Source organism: Melozone crissalis, unplaced genomic scaffold (genome assembly GCF_028551555.1).
Source record: "Melozone crissalis strain CALT ecotype California unplaced genomic scaffold, PUWL_Pcris_2 ptg000019l_1, whole genome shotgun sequence".
NCBI lineage: Eukaryota > Metazoa > Chordata > Aves > Passeriformes > Passerellidae > Melozone > Melozone crissalis.
In genome coordinates this window covers 19,590,111-19,608,726 of record NW_026535797.1, presented here as the reverse complement: position 1 = coordinate 19,608,726, position 18,616 = coordinate 19,590,111, and the positions used below count along the sequence as shown (strand labels likewise).

The window sequence follows — 18,616 nt, the reverse complement described above, 5'->3', positions numbered from 1 at the left end:
TTTAGATATTCCCTGAGCTGAGGGTCTGAGAGCTGGGGTCTATCTGGTGAGGCATGTGCTAAGTATGTCTTGTGCTAATCCACTCAAGGTCAAAATTAAGAATGGGTTGAGCCCTAATTATGCATCATCCAACCAGACCAGGCTTAAAAAAAATAAATCTGAAGCATCTGTCATTTGAGGGAAATTACATACTGGGACTGTCCTCTAAGGCATCAGTATAGGCTCTCTGCCTGCTCTCTAGTTTCAGTTTGAGCACATTCACTGAGCTGACAAACACATAAGCTCCTCTGAAACTCACACACATGCACACACAGACACACACTCCCCACAGACATGCAGATTCTTACCTTCTGAAGAGATGGCATTGGGATTACACTCGTAGTAGCGCTGGGAAAAATGAGCCAGCACTCGCTCTCGCTCTTGTGTCTCTCCCATCAAGGCAAGCTCTTTCAGAAAGGACCTGAAAAAGCAGGAGCATTGTTGGTCACACATGAAGCCACTGCAGTTTCTTCAACTCATCTTGTGCAGGAATGGAGCTGTGCTTTCTGGTTTCAAGACCTTCCCGTATGCTGGATGAAGCCATGTTTTGTACAACCTTCCCTCCCTCCAAACCCACTGTGGGACTCTCCTCCAAGTCCACGGCACCATATCCTGCTGGCACATCACAGAGACCTACAACCAGGAGCTATACTGGGAAAGGAGGTAGGTGGAACAACAGAAGGATTTGAGTTCAAGACCTGGAAAGTCAATTCTAGGTGAACGGGACTGTCATTTAACTGCACTGACCATTGAGTTAATACCAGGAGTGCTTTTTCTTGGTTGCATGGCTGAGAGACCATTTTGGAAATCACCCTCTCCTATTTAAGAGGTAAGAGGATCTCCAGGTGGCAGTCAAGGGGTCTGCTTGCTCCTGTGCAGATCTCTGTGTGTTTGCAGAGCTGCAGAGGGCACAGTCTTTTGGGACCCCACACTGGTGGCCATCACATGCACACATGTACACACACTCAGCTCTGACCTGAGAGCCTGATCCAGACTCATCCCTGTGAACACGAAGAACTTCAGATATTCCCCTGCCACCATCCTGCTGAACTCGTTGCTGAAATAGAAAAGGGGGAGGGTGAGACTGGAATTGACCAAGCTGTGGGGACTGCCAAAGGCACACAGGGGTTGGGTGGGTTCCAGGAGGCTGGGAGCTCCCCAGGGTTGCAAGAAGCGTGCCAGGGACAGAGACACCCCATGCTCCCATGGAACTCAGAGAAGTCACCCACAAATTCACTGGGAATACTAGGCATGTAAGAGAAAATGGAGAAGTTATAGAGGAAAGGGCCCCTGAGAGGTCAGCTAGCCATCCCCATGCCCCAACACCTTACTGAAGCATCCAAGATTCAGTCATGGTAGGAAGGTACGAAAATCTGGATGTCTCCTAGGTTTTAAGACCTTTAGAGGGAACACCTGGTGCAAATGTACCAGTCATGAGGAGTTGTTTTTGTGGTCCTGCCAGCAGTTCCTTGCCAGCCTGGTGCCCCACATGGGCAGCAGCTGCAGGTGCACTGCGGGTGCAAGTGAGCTCCTTGCAGAATGGAACATTCCTTCCAAACACCCACACGTACTTCTTCCCCAGGTGGCGAGCCACATCTGCTTTTTTAAAGCCATCCAGGTTGTAGAGCCTCTTGGCCAGGCGTTTGGCAGCCTCCAGGTCAGCCTTGTGTCCATTGGAAAGGGTGTCCGTGCTGCCCAGGGCCAGCTGCTCCACGCTGTCCATCTCCGACTCCGAGTCTGAAACCAGCTGGCTCTGGGGGCGCTCGCTGCAATGGGAAGGGACACTCCACGTCAGCCTGCCTACAGATCCCCCCCTTGCTCAGCTTCCCAGGATATGCATGCTCCTCACCCTGCTTTGGAGACTAGCTGCTCACTGCTGGGAGCCAGGATGACTGCACTGGTCAGAGACACTCTGAGGTCAGCTAAGGGAGCTAGGGAAGGTGTAGGAATGCAGGTTTGGGAGGAGGGGTGGGGTGATGGGACAGCACCAGTGACTGACTGGACCAAGGCACTCAAACCAACATTCATACTGGATGTGGAAGGAAAGGACAACTACACCAAAGTCCCCCACTTTGAACTTGTGAAACTGTATGTGTGGGCTTAGGCTCTGCCAAGCTCAGCTGTAGCAGAGACTTGGAGCAGAAACATGTGCAACATCACATGCTGTCCTACAGCTCTGTACTCAGTTTTTTAATCTGGACAAACTCCTCGTGCTGCTCTCAAGTGCAGTTTCTACCCAAGACAAGACAACTCCAATTCCTTCCTTCACCTTTGCCCACCCACTGATTTCAAAGCATTACCCAGATGGCAGAGATGAGGCAGGGAACAAAGGAAAACCCTCCCAGCTCACAGTGAAGTGCAGGCTTCCCCAGGCTGCCCATCAGCTCTCAGCCCACCACACCTTAAATGGCCATGTTAGGAGACACTCTTGGCTTGGCCCCCAAAGCAATCTGACTCAGCTGCGCAGAAGTTATCCCGACCAAAAGCTGCTTGAATCTAATCAACAACAAATGTTAAGCAACTCTGACCTCGCCCAAATTTTCTGGCAGCCCTTACAATGTTCCAGTCTGATTTATTTTTAAAAGTCTCTAATTGAGTTTTAAGAGGCCTGCTCTCCTGAGCCTATTACCCAGGCCAATCTCCTTGAGGCTCTGCTTTTTTCAAGAAGGACCAGCCTCCTCCTGCTCAGCGCTGCCTGTCCCAGGGGAGCCCTGCACAACACTGGCAGGCTGCCTCACGCCTCGGGGGGCTCTCAGGGGCCATCTTCTCCACCTTCCTGCCATCCCCAGCCAGCATGCAGCAGGAGAAGCTGCTCTGCACTCAAACCTGTGGGTCAGACACTTCCCTGGTGCAAGTCCTTGGAGAGATGTGCTTTGCTCGTACCACTGCTGAACTCAGTGGTGCCAGGGGGTGATTGTGGTGAGACCTGGATGGGTGCTCAAGGCAGATTTGTGCCCACTTGGCTCCAGTCCTCCCCAGCGAGACTACTCCAGTGCACACTGGTGGAAGCAGCCACAAGAGTGGTCACAAGGTCACCCTGAGCTCACCGGGTCTGAATCCACCAGCCCTGGGGAGCTGCGCAGGCAGCTTCCAGCATCACTGTCTGCATCATGAGTACACCCCATCCTGTGGGCAAATCTCCTACCTGCCTAAAAGCTCTTCTCCTCCCAAAACAGCCACATCCAAAGGTGCTGTTGGCATGAACCCTGGTGCCTGACTGTGCCCTCACTTTTGGCATGGTCAAAGCTGCTCTGAGGGGTGCCTGACAGCAGAACAGGCTGGGTGCTTCTGGGCACACACCTGGGCCCCACTTCAGCTCCTTTTGTGGCAGCAGTCACTGCTTCAACCAAGGACAGAGGTCACATGTTCTTTGATTCCCAGAGGCAGAGGACATTAATCCATCCCAGCAGCTGGCACCTGCCAGCCATGGGTTGTGGTGACTGCATTTTTTTGCTAAAATCTTTATCTGTTATCACAAGGGCACAGACACTGTCCCCTTTGCTGCCCAGAAGTTCCAAGGGTGCTCTTCCAGGTACAAAATGCAAAGCTACAAAATGCAAAGCCACCCTCTAACACTCTCCATGGTGCAACTGCATCTCCAGAGCAAGTTGCTGCTCAGTCACCCTCTCAATATATTTTAAATCTTTGCACCATCCCTAACACTCCTGATATCCTTCTGGGTCTCATCTATCCTGCCTAGGATAGATGAGAGGTTGTCTTCCCTCACAGGGCCAGTTCCTGGACCATCCAGGGAAAAACCTAGAGCTCCAAATCTCCCCCCATGACCTCTCTTCCTATTCTATTGTCCTCATCTTTCCTACCTAGTGCTGATCATCCAGGTGTGGGGCAACTTACAAAATTTCTCTTGTCCTTCAATACCTGTATCTCCCTGCAGGGTCCCAACCTGTGACTATAATTCCTGCCTTGCTTCTTGCAATGGGCATGCAGGGATCTCAAACCTTGAGTCTCAAAGTAGCTCTACCAGTGAAATTTGCTGCTCCCTCCCTCACCAAGTTCCAGCACTGATTTGGTGTTTTACAGCAAAGCATAACCTTGCTCTCAGGATGAGGCTCTATTCAACCATGCAGTGAAATGGGTTTTATTCTAGCACTCAAGCCACTCTCATGCAGTTAAATATGGACAGTCAGCCTCTGTAGGCTCAGTATGCCCCCTTTGTGGTACCTGTCTGCCACCACTCAAAGCCACAACTGGCTTGGAGAACATGCAGCTTAAAGACAGAAAAACAAGTGCCCAATTCTCAAGCAAATGGAGAGCAGAGCAAGAGACGTGTCCATGTCTGAGGTAATTGAGATTATGCTAATTTTCTCACCAATGATCTAATTGCAGGTCTCTGGGTAAAGGTTTTTTTAGTGTGTTTAGTAAAGTGACATTTTAGTTTGGCTTGAAGAAACACTGAGATAATATTTTTTACATTAAATACACACTTAAGGAATAAAGATCAGATTTGATACTGCACAAGTATCCTCACTGTGCATGAAATAACTCACTCCTGAGCAGACACAGTGCTAGCTCATCCCTCTCCCTGCTGCACCACTCATGTCACTGGGAGCACAGGTCCCCCTGCCACCTCAGAGGCGTTTCCTGGAGCCCAGAGTGCTGCAGTGAGGCACATCTCGGGGTCTCTGCAAGGAAGACATGTCATCCAGCACAGGGCTCAGGGCTCACCCTGACACAGACGCTCTTCACTCACTATTTCCCAGCCCAGCTCAGCAGAAGGACTTGTGCTCCCTGCCCTGGAAAGCTGCTGCAGAATCATGCTCCTGCTCAGGGCCACCATACCAAGCACACTGCCTCTTCCAGGGCCCAAATGTTCTTTCTCAGGGCCAAACACTCATTTTCTGTAGCTGGATCATCATCTCACCCCAATATTCCTCCTCTAGCCGGCTGCCTGGAGCCCAGAAGCAGAGACCACAGCACTATCCCTGGCTGCAATGCAGTGTGTCACTGCAGGAATCCTGACATCCTATCCACCTTGTCACCATCAACCAAGCTTACTTGGCACCGTGTCCACTTGGTTTTCCAGCAACCAGGAGCAAATATTCTCTCCGGGATGTGGAGCAGCAAGAAAGCCCAAGGGGCTGACCTCCACCTCCCAGATGCCAGCAGAGACACATCTGCATGGTGGGACCCTTCCTGCAGCAACAACCTGTTCCCCAGGAGCTGGGGCGTGCTCAGCTGAGCTCCTGGGCTGTCCAGGTCTGTCCTGACACAGCTCCAGGCAAGACACCTGCTGCAGGAAACTCCAGACCTTTAAACACAATTTGAGTACCTCTTGCTCCCCACATGAGGCTGGTTTCATCCTAAACTGTGGTAAGGAGCCTGGTGCAGATCCACAAGGGACAGGTGCATGGGGCAAAGCAGCACTCCCCTAAATTCTGGAAGGGGAAGCCATGTGCATAGCTAGATTGCCTCTGCCAAGCAAACCAAGCCTGCCTAATGTTGCTGCTAAGAATGTACCAGACCGGATCTTTGGCTGAGCTAAATAAACGCAGCTCCCTCCATTGGTCTCAGTGGAATGACTTTGATTTATGACAGCAAAAATCTGGGCCAGTTCATTCCTCACAGAATTGAAGTTGGGGCTGGGAGGACACTTGAAGGTCAGCTAGACCAGCCTCCAACCACAGGCACGGCTGGTTGTGCTTCCTGGCAGCTCTGGAGTCCAGCAATCACCCAGCCACAGCAGCACCCACCAGTTTCACTGCTGACAGATCCAGATAGGACTGAACTTTGGGCAGCTGTGCCCCTCCTCAGTCTTTTTTCTCTGCAGACTTCCAGAACCTCCCCTGCAGCACCAGCATTCTCTGGAGATGTCTATTTGTCCTCCATCACCCCATCCCACCAGCTCTTCCTGTGAGGAGCACAACTGCTCCTGTGGAGGACAGGGACTGACACTAAAATCCCACCAAACAATTTCTGGTGTGAGCCAAGAGCCTTAAATGTCCAGTTACTCACCTGCTGGATGGAGGGTGGTCTTCTCCTTCAAAGACACAGATGCCATAGAGCCAGCACAGGAAAACCTGGGTCAAGACCAGCCTAGGGGCTCTGGGTCAGATCTGAGAGCTGGAATTAATACCTGACACACAGGGCTGCATCCCACAGGTATGTGCTGCTGCTCATGCCTCTGCAGGCAGACCTGCCATCCCTGGGATCCACTGTCTTTTATGCCGTGGTGGGCTGATGTGTTCTGTGTCCTGGCTTCTGCTGCTCTTCATGGCTTGACACAGCTTGCATAGGGGAAAATTCCCCCCAGGCTTGTCCTTTATGTCTTGCTGTGCCAATGCCTGTGGGGAGATCTCTTCATCCTGCACTCCAGCCTTGTCTCCCTACTGTGCTATCACCTCATACCTCCCTTACCCTATCTTCACCCTTTCCTCAAGGTCCACCTTCCTCTGCTCAGCTCGCAGCCTCAATCTCCGGCATCACACCCCGAACCCACCCCACGGGGCCCCAGACTGGGCACAGCCCTTCACGGCATCCTCACCAGTTTGCCCAGTGCTACCTGCGCTGGCCCCGGGAGGGGAGGGGCAGCGGCTCCCCGACCGCTGCAGTAACAAAAGGAGCCTTATAAAGAGAGGCAGCGGCGCTGGCTGGCGGGCCCCGTGCTCCAGCAGGGACGCGGCTCAGAGTCCCGGCGCATCCTCCGCCGGGGCGGCTGCCAGCGCCGCGGGCTCCCCGCTCCTCCCACACCGCCGCGGCTCCAGGGCCGAGCTCTCCCTCTAGCGAGGCTCCCGGCGCGCTGCCCTCGCCCTGCTGTCGGGCCATTTTCACCTCGGTTTGCAGCCTCACCTTTGATGTTGCCTCGCCCGCCTACCCTTCTCTCTGTCCCACCGCAGGCAAGCCCCGATGAGCTCCCAGCAGACCCTGCCTCGCTCGGGGGGCGAGTCACGTCTCTTCCCTCCGCGGACAAACCTCAGGGATCGGCACGACTGTGCCCGAGGCCAAGGCTGGCTCCAGGAGAGTGGGATTGCAGGAAAGCTGGGCAGCTGGATTTCAGGGGTCTTGCAACTCCGGAGAGATGCAGGTTGCCCATTTACATTCCTCCGGGCTGATGCCCCGCAGCCCACAGTGCCTGCCTGTACTGGTAGGGACTGGGCAAGCCAAGTGACCCTCTGGACACCTGCTTGCACCAGCAGCTTGGCCAAGTCCTGCAATTTGGACCTGCAGCTGCAGAACTCTGGCTGTTGCCACTGAAGTAATGTCCCTGTAATCTCCCAGGGCTGCCCGAGCTCCTGCCCCACCATCCTGCCAGCACTGCATCCATCCCTGGCTGGCCTCCCTGGGTCCGAAGGACTCCCTAGCCCCGGGGAGCTCTGCCTCCACACATGCTCTGCAGAGATCTGTCATAGCCACAGGGACAACCTGCTTTAACTAGAGCTCTGCCCAGTGAGAGCAAGGGACCTGCACGCTTTCACCTGCCCAAATCAGGTGATAACCTACTCACAGAGCCTGTGCTCTGTGAGAGTCACTGCTGGGTGTCCCACTGTGGGCAGGGCAGGGAGGCGGTTCAGTCTCTGCTCCACCCCTTTCAACTAAGCCTTCTGGAGTAGGTGCAGGCATCCCAGGGAAGGTCTTTGTAGGTCTGCACTTAGACATACTTCCCACATACAAGGTCAAGATAAAAGCATGGTCTCAACTATTATGTGCTGAGGTACACCAGAGCCTTGGCATAAGCAACAAGGCTGTATGACCCAAGGCCGCTGGCTGTGGGGGACACCATATCTCCCCAGCAATGCAGGGCATCACTGATTGGCCATTCCTGCCACTGAGGGAGGTGGGAAGTCACAGGCTGCAAGGCTGTCTCCAACCCAGATCCCAATCCCAACTATTGCCACAGTTAGCAGCAAAGCTTGTGGGGCCACAAGGAGGACAGCCACAGGGCAGCACATGCAGGCCTAGACCCACAGGACTGAAGTTGTGGCATTCTCTGCTTGATTGGCTGAAGAAAATCTCACAGTCCTCCAGTACCTACGAAGCTGGTAAAGATGGAAAAAGGAGTTGTGCTCCCATCAACACACCTACCACAATACCATGGTGATCACTGGCCTGATCAGCCACTGCCTAGAAAATCTAGCACACACAGTCCTGACCCTTCCCCAGCAACATGAGTTAGGCTCTGGCTGCAAACCAGACCTCACAGCATCAGATTCCACATCAAGCCTTAGTGGCCCAGCTGGACAGCAAGCAACTTTGGTCACTCACCTCGTGTTGGAGGCCAAGGGAGTGCCAAAGCTGTCCTCTGAGTGGCAAGGGCTGTGCCGAGTGCCCTTCCTTCGTCTCCCCTGTTCCTCCTCCCTCTCTGTCCAGGGGGCATCTGTGGCTGAACTGGTCCCAGAGTCTGGCTCTAAGTGAGCCAGAGGAGCAAAGCTCTCCTCGATCACCTTGGCGCTGTCTCGGATTTTCCCCTGTATTTCTGGGGTGAGGGTTGGGAGGTCAAAAGTGAAAAAGGTCCCATGGGTACGGGCTGGGGAGGAAAGGATGTCAATGGAGTCCAGGCTGGTGTAAGATGTGCCCTTGGCTCGATGGGACTCCATGATGGTCTCAAAATGTTTGCTGAAAGAGTCCATGCCATCCTTGGAGAGGCTGTGCCCTAGAAGGAAGGGCACCGGAGACTTGAGCATACCCTGTGTGTCTCGGTCCATGATCCTAGAGGGAAAGAAAGTGAGAAGAACTGATCATTGAAGAGCAAGGGATCAAAGCCCCAAAACAAAAGCCCACACACTGCTTCAGAAGGAAACTGAGAAGGGTAGAAATCTCTTCTGGACATCTGTAGACCACCAAGGAAATGCCTTGCCTGCCCAAGCACCATGGGGAGCAGGACTGGACTGGCCTCCCTCCAGACATATGCTTCTCCTTTAATGCACCACAGACTTTTGTTCCTTTAGTGGCTCATCCTCATAAGAAGCTTATGAGATGGCTACTGCTCCCAATCACTTGACTTGAGCTAAGATCCAATAAAGGGCTCAAGTACTAGAAGCAGGATGTGGTTCAGCTCCATTTCCAACCAAATCTGGAAGTGGCTGAATTTTTCATGAGCTTTCATGAACCTTTTATCACCAAGAAGGCTCCTACTGAAGCTGCTCAGGACAGCACGACACCTTCCTCCATGAACACTGCACTGTGGTTACAGAGCACTGTGCTCAGAGCATGACCAACACTCACCTGCAAGGTCTGCTGGCTGTTTCCATAAAGTGATGTTGAGTCCCAGTGAGCTCCAGGCTTCCCCAGGCAGCACACAGGGAGCCTCACACCCATCTCTGGGCTTGGGGATCTGAGCTCACCCAGGCCCTGGAGGCCATGACTGGTCCTAGCTCATCATCTTGTCAGGGATCAGCCCCACAGAAAGGTCCAGCCTGTCTCCAGTGCTGATCTAGGTCCAGCCTAACACAGAAGTTTCTAAACCCTGGAGACCTGAGTGTTTTTTGCCCTGTAAATAAGGTGAAGTACAGCCTGCCCACCTGCCTAAGACCGTGACAACACGGATGTTTTCAGCCCAGAGAACATCAGTGCTTCAGCAGTACAGGCACAAACACAGCCCTAAAAGCCTACTTTACTCATAAGCTGCTATCATTTTATTAAAGCAGCAGAAAAGCACTTCTTATGCCAGTCTCTCCTCTGATTAAAGGAGAGGAACTGCTCCAGCCTGTCATAACATTTGTTATGAAAAAACAGCTTCCTACAGAGGGATCAGAAGATGCGTCGCTGTAACACACACCAAATTATTTCCATTCATTAGCCTTCACATGCCACTCAAAAATCTCACCCCAATTACTTCAGTAGACCAAAAGCTGGCAGCTTGACTCCCCCAGAGTGCCAGCTGGCTTCAAGGGGAGTGCAGTGAAGCCAGACTCAGGTAAGGAAGGCAGGGTGCAGGCTGATCTCACCTATCCGCCAGTGTTTCCCTGGCTGTGCAGCACCATGTGACACTTCTAATTCCTGTAGAAGCCCCAGGAGCAGCCACTTCTGAAGTGGTTTTTGGTGAGGACAAGGCAGAAGAGACCTCTTTAATATCTGCAGATGTGCTTTACAGATGCAAATGTGCATTCTCCATCCTTCCTGCCCAGCCCCATGCGACTAAACCAAGCTAATGCTGTTGAACAGCATGAGCAGGGCGAAAACTGTGCCAGGGAGGACAATACCAGCAGATTGGAAAGTATCTTGTTTCCAGGAGAGGTAGGTGGGCTCACTTTTGTGATCAAGCACATTGCCACCAAGCCACAGCAGCTCCTTGCAGTCCCCCCAGGCTCCTTTGCACTACTCCTCCAGCGTGGCAGCAGCCTGCTCCTAGGGCTCAGTGTCCTCGCTCTGTCCCATGCTTAGGCACAGGCACTGACCACAGGCACTGCAGTCTCCCCTGACTGTCCACACTCCCCTGCCAACTCACGCCATCATGCTGTCCCCTGCTCACCCACAAGAGCTGCAGGCACCTCCCCTGCTCATTGACAGGCCCCTGCCATCATCACCCTGGGCATCCCCTCTGCAGCCTCAGCCCCGTGCTCCATCCAGGAGCATCACCCTGAGCATCCCCTCTGCAGCCTCAGCCCTGTGCTCCATCCAGGAGCATCACCCTCAGCATCCCCTCTGCAGCCTCAGCCCTGTGCTCCATCCAGGAGCATCACCCTGAGCATCCCCTCTGCAGCCTCAGCCCTGTGCTCCATCCAGGAGCATCACCCTGAGCATCCCCTCTGCAGCCTGAGCCCCGTGCTCCATCCAGGAGCATCACCCTGAGCATCCCCTCTGCAGCCTGAGCCCCGTGCTCCATCCAGGAGCATCACCTGAGTTGTGCCTCTGTGGCCACTCTGGGTTCTTAGACAACACATCAGAGGCTTGATGCAGGTTAAGCACATGCTTAAGAATTTGATGAAATTGAGACCATAACCATTTTTCTAATCCCCAACAAGGCTTGCCCTGTGGCTATTCTCTTGCCAACAAGCAGCAAGCACAAAGGCTCTGGAAAGGCTTCCCAAGCAGCATATCTTAGGGCTTTTCTAGGGAAGGCTTGCAGGGAGAAAAGGCATCACTGCCTCCCATCAGCCCTCTGTGCTCTCAGGGGAGCAGAGCACTCCCTAGCAAAGCCTCTTCTCTCTTATCAGCCCAAGGCACCCATGCAGAGGGCCAAAGCAGGCTCTTCCTATAGCTTAGCCAGCATGTCTGCTGATGCTCAGGGAGGAAGGGAATTGAGCCTGCTCTCACTGACAGGTCTCAGCTCTCTTGGACTAATAGGAACAAAGGCAGTAAAGGCTTAGACTAGTCATTAGAGTCAGTTGACATAACTCTGAATACATTCAGGAAGCAGATTTGCTGGAAGAAGACAACATTTCTTCTGTTGCTTTTCATGTCTTGTTTGGGGTAGATTTTTTTTTTCTGTTAGCATGCTCTCTTATTTTGGGAGGTTAAATCACAAAAGAAGATTCTGAACTTCGGCCAGAACATAAAGCACAACAAGGTAGTACCAAGCCAAAGGGTAGTACCTAACCCTTAAAGTTAGATTTTAAAAGGGATGTACATGTCTAAAAGCTGAAAATCAGCCTCCAAAAGCACTTCAGTGGTTTTGTAAGGCTGGTCCTTCCCAGCAACCAGGACAGGCGTGGGGTTCAGCAGCTCCTGCAACAGCAGAATGGTGCCAGCAGGTCCAGGAAGCCAGGGTGGCTTCTTCATCCCCCCAACTTCACCCCTCCTGTGAGCAGGCAAAGCAGAAAGCTTGAAGAAGAAAACATCAATACTGGTGACTGGTAAACAGGGATAAGGACTGCAGCTGCAGAGCTCAAAGCAGTGTGTAAGCAAAAACCCAGGGCTATGATGCAGGGACTGAACAAGCTTGCAATTTGGGCCTCGTGATTTTCAAGACACTGTCTACAGGGTCTGCACTTACCAGGGGAATATTCAGGGGACTGCAGGGGAAAAAAACAACTGGTCTACAAAGAAGCTGTGCCAAATGAACATGACACCCCCATACACACATTGGTAACTATACTGGCAGCACCATCTTTTAGGAGCAACAGTGGTTGTTTAAGGACACATCCAAGCTTTCAGCACTGCCTGGGGAGCTACAGTAGGGTGTCTCAGAGGACAAAAAAACTGGTCTAGGCTTACAGCTCATAAAACTCACAGTGGCCTCAAAGATATTTGGAAAGAAAATAACACTGCAAAAAAACTGTCACAGCAAATTGAAGAACTTGCAATAACTTTATACCTCACTCAAACATCCATTTGGAAAAAAACCCCCACATTACAAATGGCTTATTTTCAGCTTTTCTCTAGAACCCAAATTTTTGAGGACAGAGTTGCTGGCATGTATTTGTCCCCTCCAATAGAGATGCAAGGGCTGGACAAACTGACAGGAGCTCAGCTCCCCTTGAGATACACACCTTCCCTCCTTGTTAGCTCAACACTTTCACTCTTTTTCTTCCCAGGGCAGGGGCACTTCTGTATTAATGTATTATTAATGTATGTATTTAATTATTTTTAACTTCTGCTGACATCAAAACCTCCCTTTTCCCTTCCTTCCACCTAAATGCTCTCCACCTACCTTCTGCACAGCTAGGTAAGCTCATGCTGCCATTTGGCATTCCAGGCATCACCCTATTTTCTGCTTTCCAGATGAGACCTGTCCCTACTCCCATGGAGCATTTGCTGATGATGCTGAACTTCGTCACCTCACTCAATTGACTCACTTGACAATGCACATGTCAGAACATTCCTGCACAGGGCCTTTCCCCTTCAGATGGCTGTCACACAGTGCTCTGGACCTGATGATGCCCATCACTTCTCATGGTCAAACTACCACTCCAGCAGAAACTCCATGGGCAGAGTTTCATGCCACCATTTGTGGCACAAATGCCGTCTCCCATATGTGCTCATTGCCAGTGTCTGGATGGGGCAGACAGCAGCTGGGAGCACACTTGCTGCCCATGGGTAGGCAGCTGAATGATAATCCTCATGTCACCCACTCCATCAGCCTCCCAGCACAGGCTGTTTTGCCACACATGTGAAAAATGACATAGAAGGCAACAAAATGCTTTTTTGATCCCAACGTATCCCCTGCGCTTTTCTGAAAATGGCAAATACTTAATGAGGCTGAGCAAATGGAACTGCTCCCGCTGCTGAAGCACATCTGTGGAGAGGACATCCCAGCAGCACCTGGCAGCCCAGAGTAGCTCTAGGACACAACCTGTCCTCTGGTGTCCTGACACTGTCACCCCAACACCTGGCAGCACCGTGGTAGGATGTAACTGACCTGGCAGGACTCATGCTGGGAAGCCTCGGCTCAGGTGAGCAACCTGAGCTGCAGGGCTCACCCTGGGTGAGTGAGGTCCATGGCACAGCATCCAGAGCTGGATCCCCTGTGCTGACTTACTCTTCCACAGGGCAGTGAGGGCAGCACCAATCCCTGGGTGATCCAGGACCCCATCCCATCCTCACACACAGCCGGCATGTTGCTACTGGGATTTTGGCACAGACACTTCAGCAGAGCTTGTTTTGCCATGCAGGGTACAATAACGAGGGTGACAGGAGCTTTTTGCCTTTGCACACAGAGCCTCACCTTTCCCTGTTTTCCTTCCTCATCGCCTCAAAGACCTCATCGTCCTCGTCCACGTCCCTGTCTTGCAGCCCATCCTTGGAGCAGCCGGTACCTGGAGCAGGTGGCTCCTCTGGTGTGCTGTTCCTCCTGCCTGGCGTGCCCACAAAACTTGGGTTGCTCTCACTGTCCTTCTGGCTCTCAATTGCTGAATCCACCTCCTCCTTCTCAGCCAGGATATCATCGATGTTGGTTTCACGATAGCACCTCAGTGGCACAGTGTCCAGGTCTGTTTCAGAGTACTTCACTGTCCTCCTTATAATGCCAGTTTCACAGGAGCCAGGCTTCTGGCTGCTCAAAGGAGACACTTCTATCTCCACCTCCACATGGCTCAGGCTGTGCTCAGGTACCAGCTCTGGTGGCTTGGCTGGCAGTGGGGAAACAGACTTCTGGGGGAGCTCAGCCAGGGGAGCGGAGTCGGGGGCAGAGGAGCCTGCAAGGAAGGCCCAAGCATTCAGAGCTATGGGGAGCTGCAATGGGGAGCTCTGAGGAGCAACTCCTGCAGCATCACTCACTCACACACACCCCCCACTGAGAGTGTGGTCACATGTCATGGAATCATTAAGCTTGGAAAAGACCTCCAAGATCATCAAATCCAACCTTTGACCAAACACCACCATGTCAACAAAACCATAGCAGTAAGTGCCATTCCAGTTGTTTCTTGAACACCTCCAGGAATAGTGACTCTAGAGTGTTGAGGGACACAGGGAAACAGTGAAGAGGTGGCAGAAGGAGAAAGAGTGCGAGAGGCAGAGACAGGCTGTCAGTGCTAGTGCATGTCCTGCCAGCCCTGAGACCCCAACCCTAAACCCAAAAGCTCTTCTGCAGAGGCAGCCAGAGCCAGGGGCTCTTTGGCACCTCTTTTCAATAGCTACAGGGGATTTTGCAAGGAGGTTGGTACACACATCATCTGACCCCAGGAGGACATAGGCTGGCCAATCTTGGGGGAAATCTCAGCTCTTTGTTGGGCACTGTCCTGCCAACAATACAGACTTAAAAGGAGGGGTGGGCCCACCCAATGGCATCCACCTGCAACTTCTTACCTGTCTTTGGGGCATCTGAGGAGCCATAGAAGAATTCCCACTTGGCCTTGGCAATGCGCTGGGCATGGGCAGAGCTCTGTCGGGGATACAGCCCGGCGCTGCCCTGCAGAGAGGAGAGCAATGAGTGGACAATGCATCCCTAGGGCAGAGCCATGCCCAGTGTGGAGACCCTGGTACCTACCTGATATCGGGGCTCTGGCTTCAGGGGACTCCTGGCGAAGGTGGGGAACTCCTCTGGCAGCCCATTGGTCAGGGATCGGCAGAGGCAGCTGGTGTCAAGGGCACAGAACTCCTTCCCACAGGGATGTGTCCCCCCTGGAGTCCTGCCCCCGGCCAGAAGCGGGTCAGACGCGGAGGCCTCCAGCTTCAGCGTCTGCAGGAGCCGCTCCTGAGGCAGGGGCTGGGGCTGGAGGGATCCCACGTCCCCACCGAGCTCCAGGCTGCGGCTGAGGCTGTAGGGGCCATTCTCCCAGCGGAGATGGGGGGTTGTCGGGCAGCCCACTGTCCGCACACTGGCCTTCTCAATGAAGCGGAAGGTGACCACAGAGCTGTGTCCCTCTGGGGCTGGTGGACTGCGGCTGCCCAGGGAGGCGGCAGCCGGGCTGGGCCGGCCCCACCGCGGGGTGCAGGGGGCAGTCAGCCGGCCCGTGCTCGGGCAGCTCCCACTGCCAAAGGGCGCCGCCTCAGCCGGCCTGCGGGCCAAGGAGCCGGTGCTGTTGTAGAGGCCGAGCGGGCAGCGGCGGGCATCGGGCGCCAGGCCCTTGCGCAGCAGGTGGAGGCGGCCGGCGTTGAGGCTGGGGCTGAGGCAGGGCGGGGGGCTGCACCGCCCGGCCTCGGGGCTGCCCCCCGCCAGCCAGGGCCGCCGGTTCACCCTGTGGGCAAAGGGCGGGGGCGAGGCAGTGCAGCTCTCCTCGGGGTGGAAGCGGACAGGTGCCCCTGCTTGGGCCATCCTGCCAGAAGAGGGCACAGAGGTGTCAAGTCCGGAGTCCAGCAGGGTGGCACAGGCACAGCAAGGCAGGTTCCCAGCACCCCTGAGATGTCTGAGACAAGAGGCGATGCATCCTCAGGCAGCTCTAAAACAAGGGCAAGGGGCTGGTTAGGGAAGGGAAGGAACGGAAAAGAGTCTGGGGCCATGGGGAGGACAGGCCAAAGGTGCCCTGTCCTCATGGCAGAAGAAGATATGTGCCAGGTGAGACAGCCCCCAGTAAATCCCTTCCTGCTGCAAGAGGCAGGCAAGGTTCATCAAGGGTATCACAGCAGCACCACTGCAGGGATGCTGGCAGCCCTTTGTTTGGTCGCCAGGCACCCAGAGTGTTTGCATTCTCCCCAGGATGCCAGGATGCTCAGGCACTTTCCCCACCGTCCCATACCCCAGACACTGCGATAGAATGCACTATAAAATGGATTTCATTCATTCTGCTTTAGGCTGAATATATTTACTACTCACAGCCTACAGCCTACTAAAGTAAGGGGGGAAAAGTATCTACTGCATTGCTGAGACATCCTCCAATTATACTTGCTCAAGGAGTTTAATATGAGCAGCAAGGGCAAGGAGCCTCTGTCTTTGGAGGTCAGCCTGGGTTTAAACTGTGTCACACCAACACATGTCACAGCCACTACTGATGGTGCAGACAGAGCTGCCAACACCAGTAAATTCAAAAAGCAGTGCTAACAGACAATCCCAGCCTGGGGGAACACAGCAAGCCTGCCCTGCACACAGCTCACTCGCCTGCCTGTCTCTGCCCAGAGACCATATACCCAGACATGAGACCAGCCACCCCACAGCAGCAGGGGGGTGGCTGCAGGGAAAGGCGGGACCCGGAGCCCCCATCAACCCCACTGGCAGGACTGCTGACATTTTTCTTTGTCCCAGTGAAGCTAAAACTTGTACTTATTCTTCCCTGAGTTTCTTCGAATTCCTAACGTGCAGGGAAGATTCTGCCTTGGCTGCTTGTGCCTTCTGACAGATGCCAAGATACTGATTCCCTCACTTTCATCATTTGAAAGTGAGAAACCATATGCCAGCTGCAAACAGGAAAGCATGATTTTCTTCTCCCTGTTTCTGAGATCAAACCAGACAGAATTAAATTCCTAAAGGATGTAGGGCTAAATTTTCAAGTGTTTAGGCTCCAGAGATGCACAGACAAAACTATTAATGAAATAACCCAAACCACACCTGTGGGGTAGGCACGCATTTATCTGCACTATCACACTGATGAAAAAATCTGTCCTGCTGAGCAACAGCAATCTCTAATTCGCTCACTGAAAATTTTATTCTCCTGATTAATTTATTATGTACTATTTTTACAATATTTTTCTCCTGTTATGGTTGTGTTCACATTCAAGGTTGCTGAAGTTAACTGCTAAATAATGAAGATGTGGGGTTTATATATTGCAAATGAAATCCTACTTTTTATCTCAATGCAGACTAAGACATATGCCAAGGAAAAAATTTATCTCTGTTTTCTCTGTAACATAACAAATCTACAAGAACCAGCCTATCTCAAAACATGTGAGTTATTACTAGAATAACAGGGATAAGCAGAATGTCCTCCTGGTTATCAAAACAGAATTATCAAATTTAGAGTAAAGGCCATGCCTGCCTTTGACCCACCAAAGCTGGATGGCTACACCCTGCAGTGGAGTGAGCTTTTCTTTAATAATGAAAGGTAAAATGCACAAATGCAACTGAGATGAAAAACCAATGATGGAATGAATGAGCTACAGCTTCCTGGTTGCTGATTTCAATTGTGAATCAAAAGGATGCTCCTTAAATCACTGTGATGAATGGGTTGAGCTGTAAAGCACTGGTGGGCTGGAGAAAGCGTTGCTGGTCCTGCTGCCTAAAGGCAGGAGAAGTTCTGCAAAGAAAATCTCACAGGGTGTCTGCCTGGGCAACCCTGGGCACACATTCAAAGAGAAAAATTCAGGAGCTGCAGTGTGATAGCCAGGGGCTGCACATCATTGGGGGATTAAATTGGTTCAAGAAAACATCTCACAAGAAACTTGTTCCTCCTGGCTGTCCCTTCTTAAGGGACAAAGGAACGTTCAGGGATGCTTACTGGCCATTGCTTTGAGCCATATCCAGTGCAACAGGGGCCGGCTGCTCCCCATGCAAGCGCTTGCCTGGCGGAACGGGGCGATGCGGAGCGAAGGCAGCAGGCACTGCTTACACTCCGGGGGAAGCACACACCCACGCCGCGGGAGTGCGGGGACAAGGCGTAGGAACTGGGGGAGGATGAGAAGAGATTGGGTGGAGAACGGCACAGCGATGGGAGAGAGGCAAGAGGTGCAGGGCTGGGGGTTAAATTCACACGATGGGCCGTATTTGCGTGCTGGACATGGAACCCATGGCTGGGGATGGGGGAAACCAGGCTGTGGCTGCTGGGCTACCTGAGGGGCTGGGGCGCCTGGGAGATGAGTCTGCCCTCCGGAGGGACACAGAGCAGTTAGAGGGGAGGAACTGGTGACCGAAGCGGGATGTCTGGAGGCCCTGAGGCTGTGGTGCAAACAGGTGACCTCTTTCAGCTGTGTTGTCCAGGCAGGAGACGTGTCCCCGCCTTGGAGCTGAGGCTGAACATGCTCTTCACTCCCCGGCCCCCCCTGCCCGGCTTCCCTCGCCCGGCACCTCCCGTTTGGCGGGATCAGCCCTGAGTGGATGTGACATCCATCCGGATGAAGAGGGAGCACCCCCGGCCAGGGGGGCTGGCGGAGCTGCCCGCCGCGATCTCCCCATGCCTGGGCATCGGCCCCGCACCCTTCCCGTCGCACTGGCACTGGGGGGCCGGAGCGGGTCTCGGCCCCGCCGGGTGCCACCGCAGCCCCGCGCCGCCGCCCGCCGGTCACCGCCGCCGGGAGGGCGCAGAGACGCCCCGGTCTCTGCAACAACTGCTGCAACTTTCCCCGCTCCCCAGACGCCCCGTTTCGGCCTCCGGTC

The 18,616-nt window shown here is 53.4% G+C and overlaps 1 protein-coding gene across 4 annotated transcripts in view; it reads right to left on the bottom strand.

The window, feature by feature from the left end:
- The window catches only part of PSD (pleckstrin and Sec7 domain containing), a 178,572-nt gene that overhangs the window by 153,613 nt on the left and 6,343 nt on the right, over positions 1–18,616 (bottom strand). For all 4 annotated transcript variants that reach the window (XR_008483040.1, XM_054276649.1, XM_054276650.1 and 1 more), the window contains exons 2-8: positions 14,861–15,752; positions 14,680–14,782; positions 13,601–14,069; positions 8,260–8,703; positions 1,611–1,805; positions 1,016–1,096; positions 348–460 (exon numbers count right to left, since the gene is read on the bottom strand). Coding sequence is in view for 3 of the 4 variants with exons in the window: in XM_054276649.1 (XP_054132624.1) it covers positions 348–460; positions 1,016–1,096; positions 1,611–1,805; positions 8,260–8,703; positions 13,601–14,069; positions 14,680–14,782; positions 14,861–15,628 (2,173 nt within the window). In the remaining variant the exon portion in view is untranslated. The remainder of the gene's footprint in view (positions 1–347; positions 461–1,015; positions 1,097–1,610; positions 1,806–8,259; positions 8,704–13,600; positions 14,070–14,679; positions 14,783–14,860; positions 15,753–18,616) is intronic.